Source organism: Podarcis filfolensis, assembly GCF_964270895.1.
Source record: "Podarcis filfolensis genome assembly, chromosome: 18".
Classification (NCBI taxonomy): Eukaryota; Metazoa; Chordata; class Lepidosauria; order Squamata; family Lacertidae; genus Podarcis; species Podarcis filfolensis.
Genome location: NC_139622.1, coordinates 7474964 through 7500952, shown reverse-complemented (window position 1 = coordinate 7500952; position 25989 = coordinate 7474964). Strand labels below are relative to the sequence as shown.

The 25989-nt window shown below is 46.5% G+C and overlaps 1 protein-coding gene across 2 annotated transcripts in view; it reads right to left on the bottom strand.

Moving 5' to 3' along the window:
* Positions 1 to 524: 524 nt before the first annotated feature.
* The window catches only part of ACSBG2 (acyl-CoA synthetase bubblegum family member 2), a 33438-nt gene continuing 7973 nt past the window's right edge, over positions 525 to 25989 (bottom strand). For both annotated transcript variants that reach the window (XM_083594510.1, XM_083594511.1), the window contains exons 3-14: positions 25232 to 25467; positions 22973 to 23061; positions 19074 to 19194; positions 17999 to 18079; positions 16972 to 17121; positions 15678 to 15854; positions 13258 to 13439; positions 9074 to 9307; positions 7617 to 7834; positions 5585 to 5724; positions 2769 to 3015; positions 525 to 775 (exon numbers count right to left, since the gene is read on the bottom strand). In XM_083594510.1, the coding sequence (XP_083450636.1) occupies positions 699 to 775; positions 2769 to 3015; positions 5585 to 5724; positions 7617 to 7834; positions 9074 to 9307; positions 13258 to 13439; positions 15678 to 15854; positions 16972 to 17121; positions 17999 to 18079; positions 19074 to 19194; positions 22973 to 23061; positions 25232 to 25467 (1952 nt within the window). In that variant the 3' untranslated portion in view covers positions 525 to 698. The remainder of the gene's footprint in view (positions 776 to 2768; positions 3016 to 5584; positions 5725 to 7616; positions 7835 to 9073; positions 9308 to 13257; positions 13440 to 15677; positions 15855 to 16971; positions 17122 to 17998; positions 18080 to 19073; positions 19195 to 22972; positions 23062 to 25231; positions 25468 to 25989) is intronic.

Genomic DNA, 25989 nt, shown 5'->3' with positions numbered 1-25989 from the left:
CTCGGTGGGTCGTGGGTCTCTGTGGGAGAGGGTGGGGGAAAGCTCACACAACTATAAAGTTGTGCCGCGTTTCACCAAAGAAGAAAGGAAGTCGGTTCAGTGGAGAGATGGTTTCACTGCAACTCCCGCCAGCCGCTTGCTAGAATAGAATTCTGTTTAGACCGTGGGGACAGGCGATGCTGCCATTATTTGCACGTCTAAACCGCAGGGTTTTTCCTCACCTGCAAGGCACAGTTAGGGGACAAAAACCACACTCTCTGTACATTCAATTTCAAGAAAGGGTGAAGGTGGGTTGTGGAAGACACAGAGGTGGCAGAAGAGGCGAGGGACATCGCCCGGGTGCAAAGCCACAAGAGCAGGCTGGAGCCCTGTGCCAAAATGGGGCTCCAAAACCAAGCCCAGGAGGGGCGGGGGGAGAGACAGAAAAGCAGCAAAGGCCACTGGTGTTTTGCAGCCGAAATACTTGACTTTGGAAGGGGTGGGTGGGACAGGGAGCAACTGGCGAGGAGAGAAACCAAGCTGAATTTGGGGAGCTGCCTTTATTGAAACCTCGTTTCTCAATAAGGGTAGAGGAAAGAGGAGCGAGAGACGGCAGCACTTCTCTTTCCATATGAAGACGGTCCGTGCAGCGAAGATTGGACTTCTGATAGAGGCAGGCCGGCGGGTATGCATTCCTCCGGCGATCGTTAGGTGCTCGTTTAGTCCGCGTAAAGCTGGTCTATTTGCTGTTTGTACATCTTGGCGACCACGGGCCTCTTTAGTTTCATCGTGGGGCCTGGAAACAAGAGAAAGAGCTTTAGGATCTAGGCTGGAGAAAACACAAGGCTTCTCCGAAGAAAGTCCAGGTTTGCTTCCTGGCACCGCCTCCAAGGAGCTTCCTGGATAGCTCAGGTGGTTCAAATTGTTGCTGATAAGGCCAAGGTTGCAAAGGGACACGGATGGCACTGTGGGTTAAACCACAGAGCCTAGGACTTGCCGATCAGAAGGTTGGCGGTTCGAATCCCCGCAATGTGGTGAGCTCCCGTTGCTCAGTCCCTGCTCCTGCCAACCTAGCAGTTCGAAAGCACGTCAAACTGCAAGTAGATAAATAGGTACCGCTCCGGCAGGAAGGTAAACGGCATTTCCGTGCGCTGCTCTGGTTCGCCAGAAGCGGCTTAGTCATGCTGGCCACATGACCCGGAAGCTGTACGCCAGCTCCCTCGGCTGGTAAAGCGAGATGAGCGCCGCAAATCCAGAGTCGGTCACGACTGGACCTAGCGGTCAGGGGTCCCTCTACCTTTTTTAAGGCCAAGGTTGCGGGTTCGATCCCCGGAAGGGTCAAGCTTGCATATTTATGGGGGTTGGACTGGATGATCCTGAGGGTCCCGTTTTAAACCCTGGGCAGCGGCTGCTACTCAGTGCAGACCAGGGGCTGCAAACCCCCCTCCACTGAAAAAACTACTTGGAAATTTTGCCAATGCGTCTTGGCTGACCATTCTTTCATTTACCCATTGCAGAATTTTTAACCTTCTGTATGGTTTTTTTTCATAGTATCACGGCACTGGGAACCCCAAGGGTAATCCAATCCAGCCCATTGCAAAGCAAAACGGCAACTAAAAATTTATTTACGCATGCAACGACAGCAGCCAGAACCCTGCAGAACTGGAAAGAAGAGAAAACACCAACAAAAGAAGAATGGATTTTAAAGCAAAAACTAAGAGCATAAAAAGGGACGCGGGTGGCGCTGTGGGTTAAACCACAGAGCCTAGGACTTGCCAAAGAGATTGTCAGCGGTTCGAATCCCCGCGACGGGGTGAGCTCCCGTTGCTCGGTCCCTTCTCCTGCCAACCTAGCAGATCAAAAGCACGTCAAAGTGCAAGTAGATAAATGGGGACCGCTCCGGCGGGAAGGTAAACAGCATTTCCGTGTGCTGCTCTGGTTCGCCAGAAGCAGCTTAGTCATGCTGGCCACATGACCTGGAAGCTGTACGCTGGCTCCCTCGGCCAGTAAAGCGAGATGAGCGCCGCAACCCCAGAGTCGGTCACGACTGGACGTAATGGTCAAGGGTCACTTTACCTTTAAGAAAACTACAGAGCATAAATAAGAAACCAACACAATGGACTACGCGTGGAAGAATGAAAGCCCCTTTTGGAATATCTGAAAAAATACCATAATCAGATGAAATCACAAGCAGGATTTGAAATACTGATAACATATGAAATAGAGGGATATTTCTTAGGGGAAATGTTTACAAGAAGGCAGGATGCAAATGGGTTGAGAGGTAAAAGGTAAAGGACCCCGGACGGTTAAGTCCAGTCAAAGGCGACTTTGGGGTTGCGGTGCTCATCTCGCTTTCAGGCTGAGGGAGCCGGCGTACAGCTTCCGGGTCATGTGGCCAGCAGGACCAAGCCGCTTCTGGCGAACCAGAGCAGCGCACGGAAACGCTGTTTACCTTCCCGACGGAGCGGTACCTATTTATCTACTTGCACTTTGATGTGCTTTCAAACTGCTAGGTTGGCAGGAGCAGGGACCGAGCAATGGGAGCTCACCCCGTCATTGCGGGGATTCGAACCACCGACCTTCTGATCGGCAAGCCCAAGAGGCTCGGTGGTTTAGACCACAGGGCCACCTGCGTCAGGGATGGGAAGTAAGAACAGCCTGGAGTGCTGTTCTTAAGTTTAAATAGAAACATATAACCATTTTGGAATCTGGAATACGTATGGTAAGATTTTAAAGTTCAATAAAAACGCGACTACTGAAGGAAAAGGATACCAGCTTCACCCACTCACCCAGTTCTCCGCCTGCGATGGAGAAATCCTTGTCTAGAAGCATCCACTTTTGGACTTTCTGAGCGTTCGAAGTGGCTCGTTCGTTGACGGACGTGACCCCTTTCTGAATGGCGCTGTACACAGCCGGGTCTTTGCTGTTCACAATGTCGGACACTTTGGTGGCCTTGCTGCCCAGTTTGTGGCAGAATTCGATGGCTTGAGGCGTCAGTGCGTCTTCCGGCTCTCCGGTTTCTAGGTTCACCATGCACTGGAATGGGAGAATGCATAAGGAGTGGCACGGGAGCGTCAGCCAACACAGGAGTCCGCAACGCGGACCAAGATCCTTTCCACACATCTTTCCAACCCAAGTTCTGCTGAATTACTGGACTGAAGAAGTTAGGCCACATTCGCCCCCTCTCAGAGGGAGAAGATAAGGGAGCAGAATGAGGAGGAGGAAAGAGTGACAGGGCTTTGGGAGAAGGGAGAGTCTGTGGCAGAGAGCAGTGCAGAAATCAGGCTGGAGGAAAGGAGCCAGGAGACAAGAGATGAAAGCCAGGCTGGCAAAGGAGCCAGGCGGTCTCCCTTCCCTGCTAGTCTCCCAGAACCAGAAGAGGTGGCAGAATCTCAGATCACTTGGGAAGGACCCAGAAGAAGCACAGCCAGTTGTGGGAAGTCACAGTCCCTGCAACTTGTTAGGATTCCTGCTCTACGATTGCAGTCATGGGATTCTATCACATGACGGTGTATGTTTTGACTCCACAGAGTGGGAAGTGACGGAGACAGGATGTTTGTATTACTGTGTTCCGTGAAGTGGGACTCTTGTCCTTTGTTCTTTTCCTCTTTTCTGTCTGATGCTAGAGAGGGAGCCATGTTGCAGTGCTCCGTGTGTGTTTATATGTGAATAAAGTAGATTAGCCAAAATGCCGGGTTGCTGAGGTCTGTTACGCATACTCTGCAGATCCCTAAGTGTGCCGGTGTCGGTTGGCATCGGTCGCTGTGATGTTTGGGCTGAAGAAAGCTTATGAACCTCCCAAACGATCGACCAGGAGGGAGAGAACATGCCAGTCAGGCATGTGCCTCTGCCAGGGTCCTACTCGAGTGTAGGCTGAACTCCTGACACAACTGCCTTGGGGAGGGGGGAGGCAAGATCTACAGGACAGAGTTGCTGTGCTCTCTCTGTCTGCGCTGTGCTGAATAAAGAGTCAACTTCATGAACAGCTTGTTACAAGAATTTTAAGGTCTCAAATATAGAATAAATATTCATAAATGCACACACATATCTAAATATACAAACCATGTGTCTGAAATAGTACAGGAGAGCCATCCTGAAGCCATTTCGACTCTCCCAGTGACCCCAAATATTCCTTTGCAGAAAGGGAGGCAAATGGGAAAAGCCTTGCCTTTTCGCTTGCAAATCCTGTCTTGAGGGCGTATTTGTGAATGAATAGGGTGAGCCTGTGACCTGGACTCAGGAGATAGAAAAAAAAGAATGGCCGGGCTGCCCAGGTAATGCCATCAGTGACCATTATCAGGTATCCTAGCAGGCAGGATTTCTGCTGTAGACCGCCCCCTTCTGTGATGTATGTATGATGTGTGTGTGTTTTTTGGGGGGTGGGGTGGTCTTGGGGGAACAATTTCAAAAGTCTATATAAGGGCTTGCGTACCATTGTTTGGGGTTCTCCTCTCTCCCTGCGTGGGGTGAGCAGGAATCCTGTTGCAACAGTTTAATAAAGATCAGGCTTACTAGCTGCTTTGCTTCTCAATATTCTCTGGTTGGCCTCTGTTATTTCCTCCTACTGATAGGGAACCCACTTGTGGACTCTATATGGGCTCCGGAATACCCCGTAAGGCAGATATGTCCAAAGTCAGTTTTGGGGGCCTAATCCAGTCCACCGGTCGGTTTAATCTGGCAATTGTGGCAGTTTATTTCCTGGGGTAAAATCCTAAAAAAACCCTCAACAACTTCAATCCTAAAAAAAGGTCAACTTTGGTCGGCCCTCACAGCCCTTCACTTCATCCAATCTGGCCCTCTTTGAAAAAAGTTTGGACACCACTGCGGAAAGGGAGCATTCTTTTCTTATAACAAGCTTTGCAGCTGCCTCGCTCCCAATAACTGCCCTGACACGGAAACACACGCCAGGATTGGGGAAGGAGACACCGACGATTGAAGAACGGAGGATGAAGTTAATGGACTATGCAGAACTAGATAAACTAAGTTACAGATAGGTAGCCGTGTTGGTCTGCCATAGTCAAAACAAAAAAATTTTTTCCTTCCAGTAGCACCTTAAAGACCAACTGAGTTAGTTCTTGGTATGAGCTTTCGTGTGCATGCACACTGTGTATCTGAAGAAGTGTGTATCTGAAGAAGTGTGTATCTGAAGAAGTGTGCATGCACACGAAAGCTCATACCAAGAACTAACTCAGTTGGTCTTTAAGGTGCTACTGGAAGGGAAAAAAAATTTTGTTTAGATAAACTAACAGGAAGGATTCGAAACCGGCGAGACCAGAAATTCACGGAAGACTGGAGCAAATTTACGGACTATTTGAAAAGTATTTGTGGAGATCTAGACGACGTTTGTAGGTTTGCAAGACGTTTTGTGAGGAGTATTATTGCAAAAATGGAGAAGGGGAGGATGATTTGTTAAGAGACGTAAAGGCAATATAAAGTTAAGAAATGTATAAGAAGTGGTTAAAACGGTGGATCATCAGAGGTGCTGATGGAAGTCTAAAAAGATTGTATAAGTGGTAAGTTTTGTGGTACGTTTTATAATTTATATGTTAAAATCAATAAAAAATTTTTAAAAAAAAAGATTGGGGAAGGAAATAGCAGGACTTACCTTCAAAGTCATGAGCATCGCAAGGAATTTGGCCTTGTCCCCTATCAACATGACGTTGCTGAGAATGGGGACGGCTTCTTTGATGGCGTCCTCGATAGGGACTGGAGGGATGTTTTCGCCACCGGCTGTGATGATTAGCTCTGGAAGGAGACGACACGGCATAAGCCACCAGGAACCTAAACACACACACTCTTCAACATTCTCTGCCCTGAGCTACATTTCATAGTACAGTGGTACCTCAGGTTACATACGCTTCAGGTTACAGACTTCACTAACCCAGAAATACCTGAACTTTGCTTCAGGATGAGAACAGATATCGTGCTCCAGCGGCAGCAGGAGGCCCCATTAGATAAAAGTGGTGCTTCAGGTTAAGAATGGACCTCTGGAACGCATTAAGTTCTTAACCCAAGGTACCACTGTAAAAAGGTAAAGGTAAAGGGACCCCTGACCATTAGGTCCAGTCGTGACCGACTCTGGGGTTGTGGCGTTCATCTCGCTTTACTGGCCGAGGGAGCCGGCGTACAGCTTCCGGGTCATGTGGCCAGCAGGACTAAGCCGCTTCTGGCAAACCAGAGCAGCGCACGGAAACGCCATTTACCTTCCCGCCAGAGTGGTACCTATTTATCTACTTGCACTTTGACGTGCTTTCGAACTGCTAGGTGCGCAGGAGCAGGGACCAAGCAACGGGAGCTCACCCCGTCACGGGGATTCGAACCACTAACCTTCTGATCGGCAAGTCCTAGGCTCTGTGGTTTAACCCATAGTGCCACACGCGTCCAAGGTACCACTGTACTTAGAACCAAAGGGTCTTTAGTTTGTGGGTGGGATTTAGGTTGTTTTCAATTAATTTTGTTTATTTGTTATAGTAGTTCTGTGTATGTTTGTTTACTGACTGAGGGAAGCATAATTATATCTGCTTACTTCCAACGATAACTTACTCTGCTTTATGTATTTGAAAACCTAATGAAAAATATTTAATCGTAACAATATAAATGTATTATTATTACTAATTGCTAGGAATTAAGTACTTAACTCGAGGTACCACTGTAATTCGTTCCGGAGGTCCGTTCTTAACCTGAAACTGTTCTTAACCTGAAGCACCACTTTAGCTAATGGGGCCTCCTGCTGCTGCCACTGCATGATTTCTGTTCTCATCCTGAAGCAAAGTTCTTAACCTGAAGCACTATTTCTGGGTTAGCAGAGTCTGTAACCTGAAGCATATGTAACCCCAGGTACCACTGTACCACTCTGTTCTCCCTTGGTCAGACCACACCTGGAATACGGTGTCCAATTCCGGGCACCACAGCTCAGGAGGCTTTGGGCGGCTATTCCTGAAGCCAGGAGAGGAAGAGCGATAGGTGCGCACTGATCCCTCTTGCTCTCCTGGCTTCGCTTCGCTGGAGAGGCGCTGCACAGCTTTCCCTCTCTGCGCAGCGCCCCTTCAGTGAAGCGGGAGGAGAAACTGAGCCCCTTCTATTTCTCTTCCCGCTTCACTGGAGGGGCGCTGAGCAGAGAGGGAGAGAATATTTTTCCCCCCTTGTTGTCCTCCTCTAAAACTAGGTGTGTCTTATGGTCGGGTGCGTCTTATGGAGCGAAAAATACGGTAATTTTTGTATACATGTTGGAAATTACCGTATTTTTTGCTCTATAAGTCTCACTTTTTCCCTCCTAAAAAGTAAGGGGAAATGTGTGTGTGTCTTATGGAGTGAATGCAGGCTGCGCAGCTATCCCAGAAGCCAGAACAGCAAGAGGGATTGCTGCTTTCACTGCGCAGCGATCCCTCTTGCTGTTCTGGCTTCTGGGATTCAGAGTATTTTTTTTCTTGTTTTCCTCCTCCAAAAACTAGGTGCGTCTTGTGGCCTGGTGCATCTTATAGAGCAAAAAATACGGTATGTTATAGTAAGTCCTGTAGTGTAATATGACAATGTTTACTGATGTAATATAAGAACGTTAACAAATAAATAAAATGCAATTTTTTTAAAAAAAGGATTCTGGTTCTTCCGAGGACCGTGAGAAGGGGGGCCTTGTTTACCTTTGATTCTTCCCGTGATGTAGAGGAACCCGTCTGCGTCGTGTTTCCCAAGGTCCCCCGAATGCAGCCAGCCCTCATCATCGATGGCCTCTTTTGTCTTGTCTTCCATGTTCAGGTAACCCATAAAGACATGGCGCCCAGCGAAGCAAATTTCGCCGACGCCTTCAACGTCCGGCTTGAAGAGCATCGTTCTGCAGCCCGTGATCTCTTTGCCGGAACTGGGGAAATGCAGGAAAAGCGGCTTGTGAGCAGTCAAGACCAAGCGACTTGCCCCTTTCCCGAAAGGAAAACAGCTCGCATGCTCTGTCTGATACGATGGGGCTCCCCCCTCTTCCCCAATCGATTTCTATCCCCTTCCATCTTTACAAAACGAAGTAACATCAAATCGAGTCACATCTAATACAAATTTAAAAGTCGTCTTCCTGCCCCGCTGCCTTGATGTTTCACTAACCACCCTTATTATTTGCTGCTCAATATTACATACATTTCCAAATTACATTTCTAAAAATTTCAAAGGTGCAAGGCTTATTTAGGGGTGCAGTTTACACTAAGCCTCCCAATTTATCTTTTGCTTGGTTTTCTCAAACTCCTGTTTCTTATCGTTTGCAAGTTTATTTTATTGCCTTTAAAGTTTTTGAGACGCTGACCAAAATGGCCAGGGGTGTGTGTCCGTCTGTCCTTTCAAGGCCAAAAAGTTGAGTACGCATGCTTTCATAAGCAGTGGGGGGTGGGGGAGAGAGATATTGTTCTGGCAGTCCTCATTTTAAAGCAAACAAGACTTAGTTCAATTATTCTGGGTTTGCACGCAGACCCAAACACAGGGGTTGGTCGGATTACGGGCTTCTCCGAATTCTGCAAAACGGTTTTGGTACGGGGCAGAGAACAGGCATAATTTAAAAGCAATCGGGGGGCGGCTTGTCATTTTTAAATCCACAAAACACAAGACGGTTACACAGGGCGGGTGCCACCACCGAGAAGGCCCTCTGCCTGGTTCCCTGTAACCTCACTTCTCGCAGGGAAGACTGGTGACTGGGAGTGGCCGCTGAGACCACCCTATCTGCGTAACCTAGCAATTCTAAAATATAGACGTGCTTTTACTCTTGCAAGATTGAATGTACTGCCCTCGGCTGGACTTGAGGGAAGATTCCACACGAAAAACGCTTCTGTCCCTGTGGAGATGGCAGTCATGAATCGGTGGCGCATGCCCTTCTGGCTTGCCCTCTTTATAAAGACTTGAGGAATGAGATTATCACCCCTCTTTTATTGTCCATTCCGGGTCGCCCAACCACTGCCCCAGTGTCCTTTCTCTTGGCAGATCAAGATGAGCAGGTGACAGCAAAGGTGGCAAGGTTTTTAGCTGGGGCAATCAGAATAACACCCGCTATTTGACTATTGATTCCAACAAAAGTTGCAGGATCAAACCCCTCTCCCAAAATAAATACAAATTACGCCCCTACCTTCCCAGTTTGTACGAACTCGGGAACGAAGCTGTGTGAGGCCCTGAGCTCTCGCTCATGCCGTATAGCTCATATATACAAATGTCGAGGCTCAGGAAATATTCCAGGGTATCTCTTGTGATGGGAGCAGCTCCTGTGTAGCATTTGGTGCAGCGGTCGAGGCCCAACTGTTTACGCACTTTCTTGAAGACAAAGCTCCTGGCCAGGCGGAAATTCAGAGGGAGCTCGTCGGACCTACGGAAATTAGACAGACAGCAATTTACAGAAAAGAACCTACGTTCAGTCCATGGCTAGAACTCTCTCAGTGAGTGTCAACAATTCGTTCTGCTTGCGTGGTTGTGTCGCGCCGGTTGAGACTTTTGATCTCAGGGTCTTGGATTCGAGCCCCACATCGGGTAAAAATATTCCTCCATTGCAGGCAGTTGGACTTAAGATGCCCCACAGAGCCTAGGGCTTGCCGATCAGAAGGTTGGCGGTTCAAATCCCCGCAATGACGGGGTGAGCTCCCGTTGCTCGGTCCCTGCTCCTGCCAACCTAGCAGTTCGAAAGCACGTCAAAGTGCAAGTAGATAAATAGGTACCACTCCGGCGGGAAGGTAAATGGCGTTTCTGTGCGCTGCTCTGGTTCGCCAGAAGTAACTTAGTCATGCTGGCCACATGACCTGGAAAAAGTGTCTGCGGACAAACACCGGCTCCCTCGGCCAGTAAAGCGAGATGAGCGCTGCAACCCCAGAGTCGGCCATGACTGGACCTAATGGTCAGGGGTCCCTTTACCTTTTATCAATGCTACAATTATATGATGGGAGATCAACCGCTCCCAATATATTATTACTGTTTCATTTATTTTTTATGGGTTTTTTTGAACAACATTTCAGATTTAGCAATCCATCATTCCACCTACGACTCCCCCTTCCTCCTTCCATGGTACCCTCAAAATTTCAATTTCTGCTGCATATTAGAGTTACTCTATACCTTCACCTAACCTCACAGGAAAAACGAAGATTTCACTCCCCCCTGCTGCTCTCACTTCAAATCCGATTTGCACCCTAACATTTTGACACTGAGTTTTTAAGTAAGGGTTGCCAAATGTTCAGAAATTCCCAGACGTAGCTGGGATTTGGCCGTCTGGGAGGAAATCGCTAAAATGATCACGGGGGGGGGGGGGGGGAGACCAAACCAATATCCTGCAAACGTTTTCTTCTTTAAAATCAGTATTTATTTCAATTGTTGAGTTTGCCTCTTGTGCCCTTCCTCCCAGACTAGACCAGGGCAGCAAGCAGCAAGTAGTGAAATAATCAGAAGAATTTGATCGTTGCAGGTTCGATTGACAACTGCACAGTCCAGCAGGGGGTTGGACTAGATGATTTTCAGGGTCCCCTTTCCAACTCTATTCTATGATTCTATTATTTCTTTTATAGGATATTTATTAAGATTTTTTAAAGTATTACAATAAAATGGAAAAAAAATACAAAATAAAAATAATTAAAAACACACAAATTTTCCATTGCTTATTTTCCTTTAGCTTGTTTCCCAGACCTCCTCATACCTCCCTTTTTTGTATTCCACCTCAAATTGTTGATTCAGCAAATCCTTACCATTATGTTTTTACCTATTTATTACCCTTTTTTCATATTCTCTTAAAGCATTACAGCTGGAAACCACTTAATTTCTATCCAACATCATTCTAACATTCATTAATTTGATTCTATATTAAAAACAGTTACAGCCTTTTACAGCAGGGCTCCAATCTCCTGTCGATAAAGAGGCACAACAGCAACAACTGGGGTGTGTGTTTGTGTGCTCCTCAACAGTGCGGGTTTAACCGTACAAACTTCTTTAAAAAGTTATACCTGTCTTCTTCCCTCGAACGTTGGGAGCCTCCAGCTTTAAGTCTGAATGGGGGGAAGAAAGAAGAAGAAAAGGCCCCCTCATCTTATCAGGAGTTTCACAAGTTTGTGAAGCGCTTGAGTTTTGCAGGGTCCAAGCGGAACGCTGCCATACTATACTAATAATGGTAATAAATCATAGAATCATAGAGTTGGAAGAGACCACAAGGGCCATCAAGTCCAACCCCCTGCCAAGCAGAAAACACCATCAGAGCACTCCTGACATATGGTTGTCAAGCCTCTGCTTAAAGACCTCCAAAGAAGGAGACTCCACCACACTCCTTGGCAGCAAATTCCACTGTCAAACAGCTCTTACTGTCAGGAAGTTCTTCCTAATGTTTAGGTGGAATCTTCTTTCTTGTAGTTTGGAACCATTGCTCCGTGTCCGCTTCTCTGGAGCAGCAGAAAACAACCTTTCTCCCTCCTCTATGTGACATCCTTTTATATATTTGAACATGGCTATCATATCACCCCTTAACCTCCTCTTCTCCAGGCTAAACATGCCCAGCTCCCTTAGCCGTTCCTCATAAGGCATCGTTTCCAGGCCTTTGACCATTTTGGTTGCCCTCCTCTGGACATGTTCCAGTTTGTCAGTGTCCTTCTTGAACTGGGGTGCCCAGAACTGGACACAGTACTCCAGGTGAGGTCTGACCAGAGCAGAATACAGTGGCACTATTACTTCCCCTGATCTAGATGCTATACTCCTATTGATGCAGCCCAGAATGGGCTAATAGCCGTAAATAAATAAATTGTATAGCCCAGAATTGCAATGATAATGATAATGGTAATGATAATAACAATAATAATTTATTTATACCCCGCCCATCTGGCTGGTGGCTGCCAACAAAAGATTAAAAATACATTAAAACATCAGTCATTAAAAACTTCCCTAAACAGGGCTGCCTTCAGATGTCTTGTAAACATCAGATAGCTGTTTATTTCTTTGACATCTGGCGGGAGGGCGTTCCACAGGGTGGGCGCCACCACCGAGAAGGCCCTCTGCCTGGTTCCCTGTAACCTCACTTCTCGCAGGGAAGACTGATGACTGGGAGCGGCCGCTGAGACCACCCTATCTGCATAATATAGACATGCTTTTACTCTTGCAAGATTGAATGTACTGCCCTCGGCTGGACTTGAGGGACAATTCCAACAGATTTCACACGAAAAATGCTTCTGTCCCTGTGGAGATGGCAGTCGTGAATCGGTGGCGCATGCCCTTCTGGCTTGCACTCTTTATAAAGACTTGAGGAATGAGATTATCACCCCTCTTTTATTGTCCATTCCGGGTTGCCCAACCACTGCCCCAGTGTCCTTTCTCTTGGCAGATCAAGATGAGCAGGTGACAGCAAAGGTGGCAAGGTTTTTAGCTGGGGCAATCAGAATAACATCCGCTATTTGACTATTGATTCAAAACCCTAAAATTTATATAATTGACTTTTTATTTCTATTCTTTGTATATCATATTGTTTTATTGCTATGGCCAATGGCTGACGCAAATAAAGATTCATTCATTCATTCATTCAGCAATGATACGTTGAGGAGGAGGAGGAAGAGGAGGAGGAGAAGAAGAAGAAGAATTTTGACTTGATAGCCTGGCTTTCACTACCTTAAGGAGTCTCAAAGCAGCTAACATTCTCCTTTCCCTTCCTCCCCCACAACAAACACTCTGTGAGGTGAGTGGGGCTGAGAGACTTCAGAGAAGTGTGACTAGCTCAAGGTCACCCAGCAGCTGCATGTGGAGGAGCGGAGACGCGAACCCGGTTCACCAGATTATGAGTCCGCCGCTCTTAACCACTACACCACGCTATAGGTCATAATATTGAAAAGGCAGCTCGGGAGAAATTATGGATCACAGATATGAAATTTATAGCACGCTACACATTAGGTCATGGGATGCAGGTGGCGCTGTGGGTTAAACCACAGCGCCTAGGACTTGCCGATCAGAAGGTTAGCGGTTCGAATCCCCGCGACGGGGTGAGCTCCCTGCTCCTGCCCACCTAGCAGTTCGAAAGCAAGTCAAGGTGCAAGTAGATAAATAGATACCGCTCCGGCAGGAAGGTAAATGGCGTTTCCGTGCGCTGCTCTGGTTCGCCAGAAGCGGCTTAGTCCTGCTGGCCACATGACCCGGAAGCTGTATGCCGGCTCCCTCGGCCAATAAAGAGAGATGAGCGCCGCAACCCCAGAGTCGGCCATGACTGGACCTAATGGTCAGGGGTCCCTTTACGTTTATACATTAGGTCCCTGCTGTTCTACCCCTAGTGGTCTGGGACCCAATACAATGCCACCACGTTCTTCCTACCCATTGATTCGTCTCAGGTTGGTCTCCAACCCGACGACTTTTGCCCAGGCAGCGATCCGCTTCTTCAAGGCGGAGAACTTCATCCCGGCGGCTTTCATCCTCTCCTGCATCTTCTCCCAGACGCGAGGGACCCCCAGGAACGCCGTGGGCCGCACTTCCTTGAGGGTCTCCACCAAAGTGCCCTGGCGGGACATAAAATTTCAAGAGAGGGAGCCGAAGGTCAGGTGGGAGCAAAGGGGTCCCGGGTTCATTCCCCAGGGGGAGACCTGGAGTTTAGATTAGTAAAAATGTATGTGCTGTAAACGGGACGCGGGTGGCGCTGTGGGTTAAACCACAGAGCCTAGGGCTTGCCGATCAGAAGGTCAGCGGTTCGAATCCTGCGACGGGGTGAGCTCCCGTTGCTCGGTCCCTGCTCCTGACAACCTAGCAGTTCAAAAGCACGCCAGTGCAAGTAGATAAAAAGGTACTGCTCCAGCAGGAAGGTAAACGGCGTTTCTGTGCGCTGCTCTGGTTTGCCAGAAGTGGCTTAGTCATGCTGGCCACATGACCCGGAAGCTGTACGCCGGCTCCCTCGGCCAATAAAGCGAGATGAGCGCCGCAACCCCAGAGTCGGCCACAACTGGACCTAATGGTCAGGGGTCCCTTTACCTTTTTATGTGCTGTAAACACAGCTGATAAAATGGGAAACATCAGAAAAGGGAGGGTGGGAAGTCAAGAGGAAACTTTGTGGGACTGGGTGAGGATACGAGAATTCTGGGACATAATATACAATGAACTTAATACAGTTTTCAAATTCTCCTTCCCCAAAAAACCCCAGAAGCCTTTCTGTTAGGTATCATGTCCACTGAAAGGACTGGAAGAAATTTAAAGAATATTTAGCTAAACATTGTGGTATTGTTGTAAAAGATAAATATGGTATAAGATAAATATGTGGTATAAGATAAATATTTATAAGATAAATATTGTGGTATAAGGTAAGATAAATAGAAAATCCTTGGAAGTATCAAATAGGCTTAGGGGTAGAATAGGAATAGTATTTAGTAAGTATTAAGTATTAGAATAATAGTAAAGGAGAAGAGGTTAGTAAACGAAATGAGTTAATATTATTAGAAATATGAATTTGGAGAACTGTTATAAAAGTGATATAATGAAATTCAGTTAGAGGGGTTTTGAGGAAGTCACATATTAATGTGAAGAAATTGGGTACCAGAAGAAATAATTTTTTTTTCTGTGTTTAGTTTATTGCTGTGTTTTCTTTGTTGAGTGTTTTTATGTTTTTATGTGTTTATGTGATGGTTTAAAGGTTGAAAATCAATAAAAATTTTGAGGGGAAAATAGGCAATATGTCCACTGAAATACAAAAAAAAAAAAAAAAAATTAGAACCATCTTTATGTATGTGACTATGGTGGCTAGAATCCTAATAGCAAAAAACTGGAAAACCTGTGACTTAATTCCCACAAAGCTTGACTGCCAAGATGATAGAATACTTGCAACTTGCAAAAATGACCGGGAGAACAAGAGGAAATACAAATCAGAAAGTGAGTAAGGAATAGATAATATTTAAAGAAGATGTAAAACAATACTGTGAAAATGCAGATGTCCTGACAGGTTTAGATTGAATCTTGAATATGAAGGATTGCTAGAAATTTAATTTTTTTTCATGATATGTAACAGATATAACAGGAAGTGTGTATAGGTTAAAAGCTAAAGGTAAAGGGACCCCTGACCATTAGGTCCAGTCGTGACCGACTCTGGGGTTGCGGCGCTCATCTCGCTTTATTGGCCAAGGGAGCCGGCGTTGGTCTGCAGACAGCTTCTGGGTCATGTGGCCAGCATGAATAAGCCACTTCTGGCGAACCAGAGCAGCGCACGGAAACGCCGTTTACCTTCCCGCCGGAGTGGTACCTATTTATCTACTTGCACTTTGACGTGCTTTCAAACTGCTAGGTTGGCAGGAGCAGGGACCGAGCAACGGGAGCTCACCCTGTTGCAGGGATTCGAACTGCCGACCTTCTGATCGGCAAGCCCTAGGCTCTGTGGTTTAACCCACAGCGCCACCCGCGTCCCTTCGTGTATAGGTTAAGAATGTGTAAAAAGCACAGTAAGATGATTCGGAAGTCAAAAGTGTGTGTGAAGTTAGAAGATTTGTTGTTAGTGTGTGTGCAGTTGTTACTGATGTACTGTTGTTTTATGTAAATTGTTTTGCAATAAAAAAAATTTAAAAAAAGAAGAAGAAACTGTGTGTGTGTGTTTAAAAAAAGAAGTTGTGTATGATGATTAATTTTTTGGGAATCTTTTTGGAGATTTAATAAAAATGACATGAGGAATGGAAAAAAACACACTCAAGTGCTTCTGTGTGTTCTTGCGGGGCTGTGGGTTCTGGGTTTTGGTTTTGTTTTTAAATTTCCCCGAATGTCACCTTCAAAGCATCCGGTTGCGCAAAGCAGATGTGGACTCCAAAAGTGATTGGCAGCCAGATGTCAATCATCTGCGCAGCCACGTGGCTGAGAGGCAGGTAGCTGACCACCACCTCCTGACGCTCCGTCGCTTTGCTCAAGCCGACATAGTTGCCTCCTGCCCGGGCCGTCCAGGTGATCTGCAAAAGCACAACACTTCAGCGACAACGCAACACACACACATTATTATTATTATTATTATTATTATTATTAATTATTCATACCCCGCCCATCTGGCTGGGTTTCCCCAGGCAGTCCGGGTGCCTTCCAGCAAAATATTGTGTTGGGTACCTGTGCCCCTGAAGGACCAGGAGCGCAGCCTGGGAGTCATTTTGGACTCACAGCTGTCCATGGAGGCACAGGTCAATTCTGTGTCCAGGGCAGCTGTCTACCAGCTCCATCTGGTATGCAGGATGAGACCCTCCCTGTCCGCAGACTGTCTGGCCAGAGTGGTACATGCTCTGTTTATCTCCCGCTTGGACTACTGCAATGTGCTCTACGTGGGGCTACCTTTGAAGGTGACCCGGAAACTGCAATTAATCCAGAGTGAGGCAGCTAGACTGGGGACTGGGGCGGCCGCCGGGACCACATAACACCGGTCCTGAGAGATCTGCATTGGCTCCCAGTACGTTTCCGAGCACAATTCAAAGTGTTGGTGCTGACCTTGAAAGCCCTAAACGGCCTCGGCCCCGTATAGCTGAAGAAGCGTCTCCACCCCCATTGTTCTGCCCAGACGCTGAGGTCCAGCTCCGAGGGCCTTCTGGCGGTTCCCTCACTGAGAGAAGCAAAGCTACAGGGAACCAGGCAGAGGGCCTTTTCGGTAGTGGCACCTGCCCTGTGGAATGCCCTCCCACCAGATGTCAAAGAGAAAAATAACTACCTGACATTTAGGAGACATCTGAAGGCAGACATGTTTAGGGAAGCTTTTAATGACTGGTGTTTTAATGTATTTTTAATCTTGTTGGAAGCCGCCCACAGTGGCTGGGGAAACGCAGCCAGATAGGCGGGGTACAAACAAACTATTATTATTATTATTATTATTATTATTTTGCCCTTCCCCACCAGAGGCACCCATATGCCCCCAGTTTCAAAATGGGCTTAATTATAACTGCATTCCTCCTTTTTCACCCATGGCGATTTCTTGCACAACTCAAGTGGCCGGTATCTGATACGGGAGACCAGTTTGAGAGAGATAAGATTTCATCCCCAGGGCTGCGACTCTCCTGAAAGTTTCCCAAAGCGGCGAATCTCACTCACGTTGTCGTGGCTCAACATGACTCCCTTGGGCTGACCCGTCGTCCCCGAGGTATAGATCAGGGTGCAACATTGGTTGGGCTTCTGGGACGCGATGATTTTGTCAAGCTGGTCATCCGAGACGCTGGCCCCAAGCGCCATGAACTCACTCCACTGCACGAACGAAAGAGACACAAGGGTAAAGGTAAAGGACCCCTGGACGGTTAAGTCCAGTCCAAGGCGACTCTGGGGTTGTGGCGCTCATCTCACTTTCAGGCTGAGGGAGCTGGCAATTGTCCACACACAGCTTTCCGGGTGATGTGGCCAGCAGGAGTAAACCGCTTCTGGTGCAACAAGACACCGTGACGGAAACCAGAGCGCATGGAAACGCCATCTACCTTCCCGCCACAGTGGTACCTATTTATCTGCTTGCGCCGGTGTGCTTTTGAGCTGCTAGGTTGGCAGGAGCTGGGACAGAGCAACGGGAGCTCATTCCCTTGCGGAGATTCGAACCACCGACCTTCCGATCGGCAAGCCCAAGAGGCTCGGTGGTTTAGACCACAGCACTACCCATCCCCTTTCCTTTACCAAAAGAAGAACTTGGTTAAGAAGGGTCTACATTTCTATTTATTCTATTTATTTAAACAAGATTTAAACACCAATTCCAGCCCAACTGTACTGGCTGCCAGCGAGTTTCGGGGTCCAGTCCGAAGTGCTGGTGTTGACTAAGTCGTACATGGCTCAGGACCCCATTAGCGCTGGGTGATATATCGATATATCATCCTAAACCGGTTTGAAGTCCATATCTTGGTTTCTTAATTTTTGACCTGGCAGTATACCGTATTGGCCCGAATATAAGCCTCACTTTTTTTTCTTCCAAATTCCAACCGTGAAAGGTTAAAGCGCGGCTTAAATTCACGACCTGACAAAAATTGGCTTTTTTGTGATCCCTGCATCGCAGGGGATTGGGATCCCTTCCAACTCAAACTCAATGAAGCACTCAGGGGAGGTTTCGAGAAGGTGGAACGGAAGGAAAAGAGGAGATACTCACTGTGTACAGATTTGGCCTTTTCTCCTTGAGCTCTTCGCCATACTGGATGATTGCCTTCACAAGAGGCAACTGGCTCTTAACCTAGAGCAAGAAAGACCACAGAACTGAGAGGGGGAACCTCAGAGGTCATCCATCCCAGCCCCCAACTCAATGCAGGAATCCCACAGCTTTGCAGTCATTTCCACGGGGAAATCCCTGTGCTCTGATGGCTTGATGCACTACAGTGGTACCTTGGTTCTCAAACGCCTTGGTTCTCAAACGCCGAAAACCCAGAAGTAAGTGTTCCGGTTTTCAAACGTTTTTCGGAAGCCGAACATCCGATGCGGCTGTGGGCTATTGTTTCTGGGGCGCCTGCAGCAATCAGAAGCCGCGCCTTGGTTTTCGAACATTTTGGAAGTCAAACGGACTTCCGGAACAGATTAAGTTGGGCACTTTTGTTTCTGCTATTTATTTTGCGTTTTTGTTTTTGAGGCTTTTTCGGTTCATTTGTTTTTGTGACTGTGTGGAACCCAGTTCAGCTACTGATGGACTGATTATGTGACTGTGGAAATGGACAAAAGCCCCCATCCAAACAATGACTATCAGCAATGCATGTAAGAAAAAAAGTAATTTTTGTTTTTATGATCTACAATACTGTCTTATTTATTTTACAGTACACTTCATTGATTATTGCTTTCATTTTATGGACAAATGGTCTCATTAGATAGTAAAATTCATGTTGAAGTGCTGTTTTAGGGGTTGTTTTCAAAAGTCTGGAACGGATCAATCTGTTTTGCATTGCTTTCTATGAGAAAGCGTGCCTTGGTTTTGGAACGCTTTGGTTTTGGAACAGACTTCCAGAACGGATTAAGTTTGAGAACCAAGGTACCACTGTAAATGCAACTTAATGTTGTGATCGCAGTTTCCCTTTGACACTGTAGTGTTTTAGGAGTCTGATTTCAACCTGGGTTTTGCGCCCCCTTTACGGCCCTAAAAGTATAATTCCGCAAGCTAGCGTACACCCGAACACTCGAATGCCCATGGGATTGCAGCAAGGCCAAGCATGCCGAAGCCACAGCCCACAACCCCACGTCACCTCCAAGATTTTCTGAAGTTGTCGGTCGTTCTCCACCACAATGATATTGGCTCCGCAGTTCTCTGCGACGTACTGGCAGGCTTCCGGGGAGTTGGTTGTGTAAATGCCAACAGCGAAACCTCTGCATGTGTGGGGGGGAAAAGCAGAGATCCTGTAATCTGGGTGCAACAGACACCTGAGATGTGGTTTGAACACAGAGGGACCAGGCTGTAAACTTTGACACAGACCACAGTCCTGGGCTCTCTTTTCTAGCCCTCCAAATGACAAGCAACAGGCGGTTTTGAACATTTTTGGGGGTGCACAATTCAAAAGCTTCCTTTTGAGGTTGTTCTAGAGCGCTGCAAGCAGTGCTGAATTTACGTATAAGCTAAACAAGCTGTGTGGGATGTGGGTGGTGCTGTGGGTTAAACCACAGAGCCTAGGACTTGCCGATCAGAAGGTCGGCGGTTCGAATCCCAGTGACGGGGTGAGCTCCCGTTGCTTGGTCCCTGCTCCTGCCAACCTAGCAGTTCGAAAGCCCGTCAAAGTGCAAGTAGATAAATAGGTACCGCTCCGGCGGGAAGGTAAACGGTGTTTCCGTGTGCTGCTCTGGTTTGCCAGAAGCGGCTTGGTCATGCTGGCCACATGACCCAGAAGCTGTACGCCGGCTCCCTCGGCCAATAAAGCGAGATGAGTGCCGCAACCCCAGAGTCGGCCATGACTGGCCCTAATGGTCAGGGGTCCCTTTACCTTTACTTCAAACAAGCTATAGCTTAGGGCCCCCCAAAAATGTAAAGGGGGAAAAAACTGGATGTATGTTTCCAAAATGTAAGATAAAAAACAATTATCATTTCATGTTATTGCAAGTTTCTAGACTGAGACTAGACTATGAGTCTTTGTAAATTGTGTTTCTAAGGGAACTTTTGTTATTGCCAAATGCCAATGCGTTTGCATTATTACGTTTGTTACGAATAAAAAATCATTTAAAGTTAGAGCTTAATTATTTCACTATTCATGTACTACTTAGTTGTATTTCACTATTAATATACCTCTTAATTGTATTTCAGTTCAACAATCCCTTTGATTAAATGCGTATTCTGTTATGTGCAAATGGCTAGAGATATTATTAGGTCCATAAATTGTTGTTGTTGTTTCATCGTTTAGTCGTGTCCGACTCTTCGTGACCCCCTGGACCAGAGCACGCCAGGCACTCCTGTCTTCCACTGCCTCTCGCAGTTTGGTCAAACTCACGTTGGTAGCTTCAAGAACACTGTCCCACCATCTCGTCCTCTGTCGTCCCCTTCTCCTTGTGCCCTCCATCTTTCCCAGCATCAGGGTCTTTTCCAGGGCGTCTTCTCTTCTCATGAGGTGGCCAAAGTATTGGAGCCTCAGCTTCAGGATCTGTCCTTCCAGTGAGCACTCAGGGCTGATTTCCTTAAGAATGAAGAGGTTTGATCTTCTTGTAGTCCATGGGACTCTCAAGAGTCTCCTCCAGCACCAGAATTCAGAAGCATCAATTCTTCGGGTTAAACCACAGAGCTTAGGACTTGCCAATCAGAAGGTCGGCGGTTCGAATCTTCCACTGCCTCCATAAATTACCACACAAAAAAATTCAACACAAAAAACAGCGACAATCTGCTGTTGACAAAGGACAGCTGGACATATAAGGGGGCCCTCCATTACCTTCAGTAGCTTAGGGCCTCAACAAACCAAAATCTGGCCCTGGCTGCAAGGGTTTAAATGGAGACTCCTGATTTTCACGCAGGTGCCGGGCTCAATTTCAGATGCCTCCAGGTAAGGCTGGAAAAGGCATTGATCCTTCCTTATTCTGAAACCCCCAGAGCACTGCTGCAAGTTGGTGTAGGCAGCAATGATGGACAGGTGGACCACTGTGGTCTTGGCTCAGCGCAAGGCATAATAATTTATTATTTATACCCCGCCCATCTGGCTGAGTTTCCCCAGCCACTCTGGGCGGCTCCCAATCAAGTATTAAAAACAATACAGCGTTAAATATTAAAGACTTCCCTAAACAGGGCTGCCTTCAGATGTCTTTTAAAGAGAAGATAGCTGCTTATTTCCTTCACATCTGAAGGGAGGGTGTTCCACAGGGCAGGTGCCACTACCGAGAAGGCCCTCTGCCTGGTTCCCTATAACCTCACTTCTCACAATGAGGGAACCGCCAGAAGGCCCTTGGCGCTGGACCTCAGCGTCCGGGCAGAATGATGGGGGTGGAGACGCTCCTTCAGGTATACTGGGCCGAGGCCGTTTAGGGCTTTAAAGGTCAGCACCAACACTTTGAATTGTGCTCGGAAACATACTGGGAGCCAATGTAGGTCTTTCAAGAGTGGTGTTATGTGGTCTCAGCGGCCACCCCCAGTCACCAGTCTAGCTGCCGCATTCTGGATTAGTTGTAGTTTCCGGGTCACCTTCAAAGGTAGCCCCACGTAGAGCGCATGGCAGTAGTCCAAGCGGGAGATAACTAGAGCATGCACCACTCTGAGGAGACAGTACGCAGCATGTTATTTCAGTGAACTGCCCTGAAATCTGGTCTTCCTAAAGGGAATGCTACAAATTTAGTTGGGCATCCCAAGTTGGGCATCCTTTGACGGGCCAAGGGATTAGAAGTGACTAGGTTTGTTAAGTTGATGGGACTATGCCATCAAATGGCAACAATGACCGGACAAATCAGAAATCAGGAAGACCAAAACTTTAATAAGGAATGGGGGCGGAGGATTATAATCCAGGCATAGGCAAACTTGGCCCTCCAGATGTTTTGGGACTACAACTCCCATCATCCCTGACCACTGGTCCTGTTAGCTAGAGATGATGGTAGTTGTAGTCCCAAAACATCTGGAGGGCCGAGTTTCTCTATGCCTGTCTTAAAAACCACTGTAAACAGCTAAAACCGTTCATGGGATTGGAATAAGTTTAATGGTGAATTTTGGATATCAGGGAGATGTTAAAGATTTGGATTGTATTATAAAAGGTCCGTATAGTTAAAGCTATGGTTACCCCAGTAGTGATGTATGGAAGTGAGAGCTGGACCATAAAGAAGGCTGATTGCCAGAGAATGGATGCTTTTGAATTCTGGTGCTGGAGGAGACTCTTGAGAGTCCCATGGACTGCAAGAAGATCAAACCTCTCCATTCTGAAGGAAATCAGCCCTGAGTGCTCACTGGAAGGACAGATCCTGAAGCTGAGGCTCCAAGACTTTGGCCACCTCATGAGAAGAGAAGACTCCCTGGAAAAGACCCTGATGCTAGGAAAGATGGAGGGCACAAGGAGAAGGGGGCACAGAGGACGAGGTGGTGGGACAGTGTTCTCGAAGCTACCAGCAGGAGTTTGACCAAACTGCGAGAGGCAGTGGAAGACAGGAGTGCCTGGCATGCTCTGGTCCAGGGGGTCACGAAGAGTCGGACACGACTAAACGACTCAACAGCGACAACAACAAAAGATGCAGGAGGAAGTGATTAACAATAGGACCCACAAAGGGGAGGAAGTAGTGGTGTTTGGATTTGATATCCCGTTTTATCACTACCCGAAGGAGTCTCAAAGCGGCTAACATTCTCCTTTCCCTTCCTCCCCCACAACAAACACTCTGTGAGGTGAGTGGGGCTGAGAGACTTCAGAGAAGTGTGACTGGCCCAAGCTCACCCAGCAGCTGCAGGTGGAGGAGCGGGGAAGTGAACCCGGTTCACCAGATTACAAGTCCACTGCTCTTAACCACTACACCACACTGGCTCTCTCCAGGGAAGAGGGAAGCCCTGGAGATTCTAAGGTACCTTTTTTTTATGTTGATATGTGACTTTCAAAGTTTAATTTGAAAAACCAAATAAATAAATTTACAACAAAAGAAAAGAAACAGCGGGTTCCGGTCCCGTTCAGAGTTACGCTTCCTTTTTCGGAACGGTCAAACTCACCCAGCCAGAATCGCTCCGATGTCCGCTATGAACCATTCGGCAGAATTGAATCCCAGAATGCCAACGCCGTGAAAGCGTTCCAGGCCCAACTGCAACACAAAGAGGAGAGACTCAGGTAAGAAGGTATCTTCCAAAATGCACCCATTTTTTGGGCAAAGATGTTTAGGAAGGAAAATAACAGTTTCTGGAGATGTAAGGAAAAGGAAGGAACATTTTGTCATATGTGGTGGGAATGCAAACGCATTAAAAACCCTTGGGAAATGATATACAATGAATTGGAAAAAATGTTTAAAATGAATTTTGTTAAACAACCTGAATCCTTTTTGTTAGGTATCTCAAATCAAGATCTACCAAAATGAAAATGGACATTATTTATGCTACAACAGCGGCAAGAATCTTGATTGCACAATAGTGGAAGACGGAAGAAATACCATCAAAGGAAGACGGAAGAAATACCATCAAAGGAACAATGGCAAGAAAAACGGATGAACTATGCGGAATTGGCTAAGCTAACAGACAAACTACGAGAGAAGGACAAAAACCACTAAACGACAACAACAATAGTCCAAAGGCTATTCATCAGGAAATAAGGATTTGTTTTAAGTTTTTCATGTGTGCTAAAACTCAGTCTAAGGTGTGGGTTTTTTTTTTCGTTTTTTAAACCACATCAAAAGTTTAACCTTTGGACTATAATGTAACATAAATAGAAAACTATCTTTAGAAAGCATTTTATTTTAAAAATCCAATTTAAATTTTAAAAAATCCAATTTAAATTTTAAAAATCCATTTTTAAAAAAAAATCATTGATTTTTATCCACCTTGTAATGAACTAAAAAAAAAGTTTGAAATAACTTGTTAAAAAAACAGAAGCATTTTTGTTAGGAATTGTAGGTGCAGAGATACTGAAGGAACTGAAAAGACTGTTTATGTACGCTACAACAGCTGCAAGAATGCTTCTTGGCCAGAGTTGGAAAGACAACAAAATATCTACTAGGGCGGACTGGCAGATGAAATTACTGGAGTACGCAGAGATGGCAAGACTAACCAGGAAAACCAGAAACCAGGAGGATCAAAACTTCAATAAAGAAATTTATATTATATTTGAAAGACCACTGTAAACACTTGAACTCTTTGGAAGGTTTTAAGTAACTCTTGCAATGTTACACAGATTTTGGATACAATGGAGGATTGTAAATCAGATGGACTAATAATACGCAGTTTTTAAAAAACAGTTATTCAAAGAACCCACGGAGGGGAGAAGGGAAGTCTTCAGAATCTTGTGTAATTTCTATTATTTGTGATTATGAGTACGAATGGAGTTGTAAAATCAAATAAAAATTATAGAGAGAGAAGAGAATATACAGTTTCTGCCCTCAAAAGAGGCCACCCGTTTGTGGTGGCTTAAATATGCTATAAGAGCAATTGTATTATATATAATATAATATAATATAGTATCGTAATGTACTGTAATGTAATGTATATACAGTCATACCTTTTGTTACATTTGCTTCACGTTAAATCTTTTCAGGTTGCGTCCTGCGGTGACCCGGAAGTACCGGAAAGGGTTACTTCCGGGTTTCGCCGCTCGCACATGCGCAGACGCTCAAAATGACATCACGTGCATGCGCAGAAGCGGCGAATCGCGAACCGCACATGCGCAGACACGTGTTGCGTTCTGCTCATGTTGCGAACAGGGCTCCGGAACGGATCCCGTTCGCATCCAGAGGTACCACTGTATAATATAATAAATAAAAAATGTAAGATATAAAATACCGTATTTTTTGCTCTATAAGACTCACTTTTTCCCTCCTAAAAAGTAAGGGGAAATGTGTGTGCGTCTTATGGAGCGAATGCAGGCTGCGCAGCTATCCCAGAAGCCATAATAGCAAGAGGGATCGCTGCTTTTGCTGCGCAGCGATCCCTCTTGCTGTTCTGGCTTGTGAGATTCAGAATACTTTTTTTCTTGTTTTCCTCCTCCAAAAACTAGGTGCATCTTATGGTATGGTGCGTCTTATAGAGCGAAATATACAGTAATATATATATAATATAAAATATTTAAGATATAAAATAATGTGGCTGGGTTTCCCCCAACAAATCCGAGACTAGGAAGCTCTAGGTCCCGAATTCTCAGAGAGTTGGGCAAGCCGGGGGCCAAGTAGCTATCTCTTAGCCTGGCCTACTTCGCAGGGTCCCTGTGAAGGTAAGGGGAAGAAGATGGGGGTCAAAAAAGAGATGCCTTGTCCCCACAAACCCCCAAACCTTTAGAAAGCTCTTGGCGGCTCCCCGGCACTCCTGGTAATACTCCTTGAAGGTGAGTTTGGTCCACCTGCCGTCTTTCTTCGAAGACAGGGCCGGATAGTCGCCGAATTGACTGACGGAGTTCAGAAGAAGTTCGTGAACGGTGATGGGGGCCTCGGACCCGATTCCGATTTCATCCATCCTCAGGAGGACTTCCCCATCCCTCTTCGAGGTCCATAGTCCTACAGAAGGCGGAGCTGGGGTGTCCATGGGAGAGAGAACAAGATGGGGGGGGGGACAGGGGCCATGAAAAAGTCTTAAACAGGCAGCCTAAATAAGTCCTTCAAGCATTAAAATGGGCATCGTAGGAATACCAGCCAATGGATCATCAACTGTTCTCACTTGCGGATTTTTATATACCTTGGTTCTCAAACTTACCGTATTTTTTGCTCAATAAGACTCACTTTTTCTCTCCTAAAAAGTAAGGGGAAATGTGTGCGCGTCTTATGGAGCGAATGCAGGCTGCGCAGCTATCCCAGAAGCCAGAACAGCAAGAGGGATCGCTGCTTTCACTGCGCAGAGATCCCTCTTGCTGTTCTGGCTTCTGAGATTCAGAATATGTTTTTTCTTGTTTTCCTCCTCCAAAAACTAGGTGCATCTTGGGGTCTGGTGCGTCTTATAGAGCGAAAAATACGCTAATCCGTTCCGGAAGTCCACTCCAAAATCAAAGCCTTCCAAAACCGAGGCGCGCTTTCCCATAAAGTAATGCAAAACGGATT